The 9073-nt window shown below is 39.6% G+C and overlaps 1 protein-coding gene across 1 annotated transcript; it reads left to right on the forward strand.

The window, feature by feature from the left end:
• The first annotated feature begins 3 nt into the window (after positions 1-3).
• LOC135479562 (uncharacterized) lies at positions 4-4944 on the forward strand. Its single transcript, XM_064759452.1, has 5 exons — positions 4-72; positions 1743-1896; positions 2134-2351; positions 2923-3049; positions 4169-4944. The coding sequence occupies exons 2-5, from the start codon at positions 1764-1766 to the stop codon at positions 4336-4338; spliced, it is 648 nt and encodes a 215-aa protein (XP_064615522.1). The 5' UTR covers positions 4-72; positions 1743-1763; the 3' UTR covers positions 4339-4944.
• Positions 4945-9073: the final 4129 nt, after the last annotated feature.

The raw sequence follows: 9073 nt of genomic DNA on the forward strand, positions 1-9073 counted from the left end.
GGAAACCAAACAAACTTACCGAGCGTGGAGGTAGCAGCTACGACAGAGGCCTCAGATGCTGCCTTGGAAAAAGTATGAAAATATTTATGTGTAGAGAAAAAGAAATCGGTGATCTTGCGTCTTTCCAACATCATTGAAAACTGTTGACTCCTTCTCTTTGCAAGATTCTGTCCTAATTTGGTATATGCTTTATATAATTTCTTAGTTCTTTGGTGGCTTGTGGTTAACGAAGCCTTAGGAATGGCCTGGGGATTATTGGCCTAAAACGTCCAAATTTGGATGTTAAAATCTAAAATATTAATGCATAATTGTTCTTATTTAACGCTGATATCACGAATTGCGCTTTTTATTGCTTCCTTTGAATAAATTTCACTATTAGTGTTTGAGAACTTTAATCATTACTGAATTTTTGCTGGCAAAACTTGCAATTTTATGATGCCGAATAATTTGCATTAGATCATAGTACACTCATGTATGTAAAAAGAAAAAAAAACTACACAAAATTTTTCAAAATAAATCTATATTTCCAAATACATCTGTAACAGTGAAAATAAAATTGCATATATATATATATATATATATATATCTATATATATATAATATATATATATATATATATATATATATATATATATATATATATATATATATAATATATATAAAATTTCAGCCATTCACACCTGAGTATAGTGGTAGATGCTTCGAAACATAAACTACTTGACGACCACTATTCGGTATTAATATTAGTTGCAGGCACCTCCGTGGCCTCAGTTGGTTAGCGCTAGCGCAGTGTAATGACCCAGGAGTCTCTCACCAATGCGGTCGCTGTGAGTTCAAGTCTAGCTCATACTGGCTTCCTCTCAAACTGTACGTGGGAATGTCTGCCAGCAATCTGCGGATGGTCGTGGGTTTCCCCCGGGCTCTGCCCGGTTTCCACCCACTATAATGCTGGCTGCCGTCGTATAAGTAAAATATTCTTGAGTACGACGTAAAACACCAATCAAATAAATAAATAATTATTAGTTGGATATCAGACATATTGTTTTGACAACGTATGTGTACAGCGTTTATGAGAGGAAAGCTTTCGAATCCTATTGCCCGACAAGATATGTTTTGAAGACAAGTTTTAGATTCACACTATATAAATTTCCGTCAACAAATATTTAACACCATGATTTCTAGACTGTCGGATACGATATGTTCGTTAATTAATAAAACGACGTGGCTTTAGTCTGCCGTGGTTTTTGTTCGCGATTTGTCCGCCGGGGGTTTTATCCTGGATTCATTCACTAAAGTTAGGAACCGAATAATATTATCAGGGTTATCAAGGTTGATATGTTTTTTTTTACAGTATAAGGACTACAATCTGGAGAGTAAAAGCATATCACCGACGTCAGATATTCGAGCCCCGGCCCTGTTGCACCTGTTCTTCCCTTTAAGCTATGTCGTTTTTCACAGCCGCAATTTTCTCCTAGATACGCTTTAGTGATGGACAGTATCTTCACTGCAGAATTGGACATTAGCAACTTCGTTTCCTTGCTGTCAGTATGATTAGATTTCCTTGTTTCCTTCTCATTGCTGCGAGCCAAAACGCTTGCATTAGTAAGAAGTGTTGCCGCTCTGTAGCCAATGAAATTGTCATTCGTTCTGATGCTGTTGTCAGGCCCGTTATCATGCTGCCATTGCAATGAGCTCTGTGGCGTTGTATAAAAGTCTATATCAGTAACATTGTTTCCTTCCAGGCAGCCAGATTGGCCTTCCTCATGTTAAGGTTCATGCCCATGAGCTTTTACTCCAAAGTATCAGAGAAGGCCAGCATGGGCGTGGTAGCAGCTGACCAGGTGATTGGGGATTTCCCGGAGTATGCCTCAACCAAAGATACACCCAAATGTAACGGTAAGTTTGTGTGACGTCGGTGGAACAGCTGCGGCCAGGAGTTACGAAAGAACTCGCCTTGATTGGTTAAAATTGATCACATGACAGAGCTTTCGATTTCCTCAATGTTCGCCTTTGCCTTACTTTGAACTTCAATATTTAGGTTGTACAACATCACAAAAGTCTGATTATAAACATTTTAGATATACTTTAACGAGCCACACATATATTTGACCCAGTGTTGTGTTTTGTTTTAAGGAATTTGCACGGGTGGCTGCGGTCGGACCTGTACTACTACTGGCCGGAAGTATGACAGCCTTGTGGGATACAGTAAGGACAGAGCAGTAGTCAAGGAGAGTAACTTGCTGTGTACGCCAGGTGATCCGTATAATGGCAAATTGAACGTGCTCATGCATGAGTTTGCGCACGCCATACACTTGGTGGCCCTTGGAACCGACTTCAGGTGGCACCGTCTGGTAGGTATATTGTTAGGACGTTTCAGGTTTGGTATCCACGCTAAAAATAAGTTTATCGACGAGGAAAGTGGCTTAAGTGCAATAATATGCGTATATAACTGAAAACATACCTCACAAACTGGGTTGTCGCAATTTTCTTTTAACTACCCGCAGTGGTTTAGAATGTAAAGCACCGGCGACCCTTAATGCTAATGCATGTGTCTGTTACTTTTATAATTTCATTCTTAATACTATTTCACGTACCGTGCTAAAAGTTTGATAAGAGATGTCTATAGTATTCCTAAACAATGTGCTCGGAAAGCAGATATCCAAGGCTTACGTTTAAAATAGCTGAATATCGCTTTTTTTCTTGTCCACCCGATATAAGCTCCTTACGTTATGTACCCGTATTGAAATTATTCAAGGGTTTTTGTAGCCAAACCCCGGGCCAACGAGGTGGCGTGCTCAGATTCAGCTTGCGACCGAAGCCTTTTTGTTTTCCCATTGGATTAGTAAAATATCTTTGAGTAGTCCAATTAAATAGGTAATAAATAAATTGTCCCCTGTACATGTTTCACCATGCTTTTCTCAGCTGGATGAATCTTACTTGACCTGGGGTGAAAGGTGGGGTACCGGATACGCCACCAGCGACCAGAAGGAGTTCTTCGCAGAGGCTACCACCTCTTACTTCAGGACTTCAACCCTGGGACCCGAAGCTGGTAGGTATAACAAAGAATATGCACAACAGTTAAACACTTCACAAGAAAAACATAACTCTGAAGGCCTCTCTGATTAAGTTGTCGGTCAGAAACATCACCTTTGTTGGTTCAACCCTAGCCTCGGTCAGAGGATTTTGGAAATTCCCCGGTACGCCAACGCTGGCAACAAGCTGTCGAAATCGCTGGGTGATATATTGGCCTTTGACCAATATGGCCTACATACTACATGTACGAGGTATACATACCTCGCTTTGGCGGGGGAAAAATCTGACGTACGTCCATGTGTGACCTATCACAAGCTGGCTGTTTACATCGGGCACTCGGGTTTTTGTTAGTTGTCAATTTCACCACCCTCTTATAAATGAAATAAATCCTATTGCGTCTTCAAGATAATTTTCAATCTGTAAACAAGTATGCCAAGTTAAATGCTTTCATTCAAAGTTTCTTATTTTTGAACCAGAGGAATTAGCATTGAGAACAATGTTCGCGAACAGTGCTATGTTATGATAAATGTAGTCATATCACAAGTTGGCCTTCTTGGAGAGTAAACTACGCAGTATATTGAAGTTTTAAAAATCAAACGTAACTTTGTCCATGGGATCGTCCCGTGAACCGTGATAGCTTTCCCAACAGAGTCGACCTTAGCCCTCAGCTACCACTGAAGACATACGGCAAAATAGATCTGTTTAATATTATTTGATATAGATAGTGCTACCGGGGTGCCCCCTCTATTTTCCCATGAAACTTAAGTCAATGTCGCCGCAGTTGGCGAAGGGCTCCAATATTCCACCAAACGTTGTTATATACAAGACATCTTGGGACTTCAGTTGAAAGCAGGCCACTTACACCAAGAATGGTTTCGGAAATCCAAGATATAGTAAACCTGCGGATGGTCGTGGTTTTCCCTCTGCCCGGTTTCCACCCACCATAATGCTGGCCGCCGTCGTATAAGTGAAATATTCTTGAGTACGGCGTAAAACAACAATCAAAAAAAAAAAAAAAAATCAAGATATAGTAGGTGTCTTTGATTCTGACAGACAAGTTATAGTTACCCACTAATTCTTTTTCAGACCACTATATCTCAGTTTTCAATTTTAATATGTTGGTTTTTATTTTAAGCTGAGATGAACTTGTGTGGAGATCCGAGAAATAACACGATATGCCCGGATGAATTCTCCAGTCGTGAGAACTTGAAGACTAAAGACCCTACCTTGTTCCGATTAGTTGACCACCTTTACTCAGGAGGCCGGACTTTCCTGCAAGGAAGAATCGGAATTTGTGATTGGTGATCAGTTGTCCAATCAGACGACCGTACACGTGTAACATTCTGTGTGGAAGAATGTAAAAGATAAATGGACAAATCAAAAGTGGATGGTGTGTCCATTGTGTTTACTTTCCTTGCTTGGATTTGCAGTGGAATACATTACGATGGAACATCCAATACGAATAACTGAAGGATACTCGATGTAGTTTGTTTTGATCTTTCTAGAAAATACGATTGTACCAACGTGACTGAATAAGGAACACAGTTAGTCTTTTCAGGACGTATTATGATAATCGTCAAAACACACCAATACTAAGGGGCCGTTCCACGAAACAGTTGTAAACTGCGGCTGGCGCAATTTTCATGACAAGATATATACACTGACGAGATATGCCACCAGCTTTGCAGAACGTTCCCCAACTGCTTTACACAGCTTGCATGTGAATCTGGTATAGAAGGTGGGGGATCATGTCCATGTATTTGACTGATTAAACTAGAGGCCTAAACCTGTCTCAGTATCATTTCCTTTATTCCAGATATCTCACAGCTACTGATAAATTGTGTTTCAATGCTGTGGTTCATTTATCTCCTACTTTTTTCAGTGGTCCATATAATGTTCAGTGCAAAGTCCGCGATGTACAATTTTATGTATACTATGGTAAAATAGGGAGCTAATATTCCTTAGTTGTCCACGGTGAAATTAGTGTACAGGATCTTGGGTGAAATGTTATAATATGTTCAGTAGAGAGCTATTCATTGAACGTTGTGTGGGGAACTATAGTGGGTATATATTTTTTAAGATAATGCTGGTTGAACTCTGGACTAAATCGACAGTTTAATACATGATCTGATTGAGTTTCTCTATTTTAAGAGATCCATTTGCGGTGATAAAATTTGGGAGAACATCCAGATCTCGTATTTTGATAAAGTATAAAGATTGTTCTTACATTTGCGCTTAAATCTTTATGACTCATTGATCATTATAATGGTACATGTATATTTTTGAAAAAGCTCGTGTTAATATTTTAATCAGAGGAACTATATTTTTATGTTCATGTTAATACCTTTATACATTATATAATAAAGCACCTGCGTGTTGAGAAAATGGATTGCAAATTGTGTTGTATGTTGTATATATATGTAGGGTAAAATACCGATTATTGATTGATTGATGTATTGATTGGTTGAATTGAGCGGTTAATCGATCTCACAATCCTGTACGCTAAACCTAGATGTTGACAACTTAGATGTTTTATTTTATTATTTATTTATTTATTTACTTATTTACATCTGTTTATTTGTTGCTTTTTAGGGTTTGGGTTTTTTTTCTGTTTTGATTTTTGTTTTTTTTGCGTTGCAGTTTTGGTATGGGATAGATTACTGTTATTATTCACATATCTGACCATGTACTGTTCCAAGTTTCGAGGTCAGATGATTTGGTGACCATCTTGGATCGAGGTACCGGGATCGCTGGACTTGTTCTGATTTGGTGGCCATCTTGGGTCCAAGTACCGGTATCGCTGGACTTGTGCTCATTTGGTGGCCATTTTGGATCGAGGTTTCGGTATCGCTGAATTGTGCTCATTGGGTGGCCATCTGTGAAGTACCGGTATCGCTAGTCTTGTGCTCATTTGGTGGCCATCTTGGATCGAGGTACGCGGATCGCTAGCTTTTTGCTCATTTGATGACATTCTTGGATCCAGGTACCGCAATCGCTAGGCTTGTGCTCATTGGCTGGCCATTTTGGATCGAGGTACCGGTATCGCTAGGCTTGCGCACATTTGATGGCAATCTTGGATCGAGATATCGGTATCGCTAGATCTGTGCTCATTTGGTGGTCATCTTGGATCGAGGTACCGGTATCGCTAGACTTGGGCTCATTTGATGGCAATCTTGGATCGAAGTCCCTGGATAGCTAGGCTTGTGCTCATTTGGTGGCCATCGTGGATCCAGGTACCGGTATCGCTAAATTTGTGCTCATTTGAAGGCAATCTTTGATCCAGGTACCGGCATCGCTAGACTTGTGCTCATTTGATGGCAATCGTGGATCCAGGTACCGGTATAGCTAGATTTGTGCTCATTTGGTGGCAATCTTGGATCGAGGTACTGGCATCGCTAGGCTTGTGCTCATTTGATGGCAATCTTGGATCGAGGTACCGGTATCGCTAGACTTATGCTCAGCTGATGGCAATCTTGGATCGAGGTACCGGGATGGCTAGACTTGTGCTTACTTGGAAGCCATCTTGGATCGAGGTACTGGCATCTCGTCGACAATTTTCTCAAGATTTTTGATCGCTTCACATTATTTACATGTGTTTATTTTTTTTTTATTGATTTTTTTTGGGGGGTGGGGGTGGAGACGTTGAATTTTTGGCATGGAATAGACTGCTGTTATTATTCACATATATTGTGTTGTTTTGGTGGTCATCTTGTGGGCATTTCTCTCAGATTTTTGGAACTTTCAAGCCCTTAAACCAATATACAGATATATGTTGCCTTTATTTGCAGTAAATGCATTCATGCAAAAAGACTTTGCGTAGAAAGAGAAACTTCCAGCACGTTGAAAAATGCAAATAAAAAGAGAATAACGAAGCTGGCTTTGTCTCTGGACGTGACAAATCAGCTACAAGATCGTGCAATTCAAATTTGAAAGTATTTAAGATATATGGCGTGACTCTTCGCGAGAACTTCTTAACTGTTTGGAGAAAGAAGTATAATGGTATAGGACGCCTGCCGCATTATAGAATCAATATAAGGTGGTGGCAACCCCAGGTGAGGACGTCATTTCGCTTTTGAGCTGAAATGTGCCTTCCAAACTTTGAAATGGACTATAGACTATGATTAGCCATGCGCCAAAGGACCCAAGTCTTCTCAGATGAAAGCAGAAGTAAATGTAATTAAAATGTTAACTTTAACATGACAGACTGTGAAAAGCTATTTGTAAATGTGGTCTTTAAGAGTATTCTAGTGCTCAGTGGTCAGGTGTTTAGGGGTCCGTTCTACAGAGCTGTCGTAACTTTGGGTCAAGCGCACTTATACTGGTGACGTACTTCTCCACTGTATGTTGTCAAATAAATTGGGCTAGCCACAGACTACGAATGTTTCTTTGAACGGGTCTCAAGTGTCATGTCTCGATATCATGTTTGGTTTCAGATTCGGCTGTCACATTTGGTCTCAAGGGATTGGACGTGTGAATATTGTTTTTGTATATTTTTACCATGAATATGGAAGCCCGAAATGCTTATACATGTAAGTTCACTTTCCCTACGACGGTCTTTTCAAATCAAGTAGACAGAAGGTATCGCTAGACTTATGCCCCTCCCCATGAAGAGAAGGGTATCTTCATGGGGAGGGATGGTCGTAATTTATGCAACTATAGGCTTTGATTAAGGATGCCTAAATACCATAGGTCATGCCTAAATATAGGATTCAATTGAGAAGGCCTAACTAAATACCCCACAAGTCAGGATGCTTAAATAGGCTCCATTTAATGATGCCTAAATACGCTACAAGTCAGGATGCATGAATATAGGATTCAATTCAGAAGGCCTGACTAAATACCCCACAAGTCAGGATGCTTAAATAGGCTCCATTTAATGATGCCTAAATACGCTACAAGTCAGGATGCATAAATATAGGCTTCAGTTGAGAAGCAAGGAGTTTCAACAAATTTACATTCGAATAAATTGTTCACAGAATTTAAATTCTATGTTAAAAGGCTAGAAATAAATCCGCCCACAAGAAAATATTTCATTTCTACGACGGATAGCAGCAGCATGGTGGGAGGAAAGAAAATATTTGAAGTAACAGTAGTTATTGGATGAACACAAACGATCGCTGAAAAATATGCAAGGAATTCAGTAAATACGCTAAATTTATGAGAGAAACGGGCTGTTTTGGTAACATTATGAGGTCCTACAAAGTGAACCAATATACAAAATTAATTTTATCAAAATCGACAATATGTGGAGACTTCAATGCAAATAATTTTTATCGGTGCCACCCTTCCATCGATCGCATACATGTATGATTCTCTATTACTATAGCAACAAGTTTGCCGAGGATACCAAACGTGATCACCAGCCAACCCGCAGAAAAATGAGTTTAATTCCCAAAGCTACAAAATGTATGAATTACATAGAAAGAATATATGTTTCAGTATTCATGGTTCAGTAGTACTAAGGCATCATGCCAAAGACACCAAACATGGCAGTCAAACTTGACACCAAACCTAGCTGACACCCGAACCTGACAACAAACGTAACACCAAACATTACACTGAACTTATCATAAATCATATCACTCAGGACCTGACACCGAATATGTCCTCCGAACATGACACTAAAACAAGTCATCACGACCCGATACCATACATGGCACCCGAACATAATAACATTTAACATGCAACCTTAACCTGTCACTAAACACGACACCTGAAGCTGACATCAAACAATTAAGACAGCTGAACCTACTATCGAAACTGACACCAAACGGGACACCCAAGCCAGACACCGAACGTGACATCTGAACATATCTAGAGTGTAATGAACTTAATTTCATTACTTTAGGAAATACGTTTCCATAACAGGCGGGTTTTAGGACTATATCTCATTTTGAGAAAAATGATTCCTGGTTTCAAACACATATAGATTTAGGCCTGCCATTAATGGCGTCTGAACCATTTTCTCGTAAACAAAGATTCGTTTTATGCAAGTAATATTCTGCTAGGCATGTACAAGCATTATTCATAGAGCTGGATT

This window comes from Liolophura sinensis, chromosome 12 (assembly GCF_032854445.1).
Source record: "Liolophura sinensis isolate JHLJ2023 chromosome 12, CUHK_Ljap_v2, whole genome shotgun sequence".
Classification (NCBI taxonomy): Eukaryota; Metazoa; Mollusca; class Polyplacophora; order Chitonida; family Chitonidae; genus Liolophura; species Liolophura sinensis.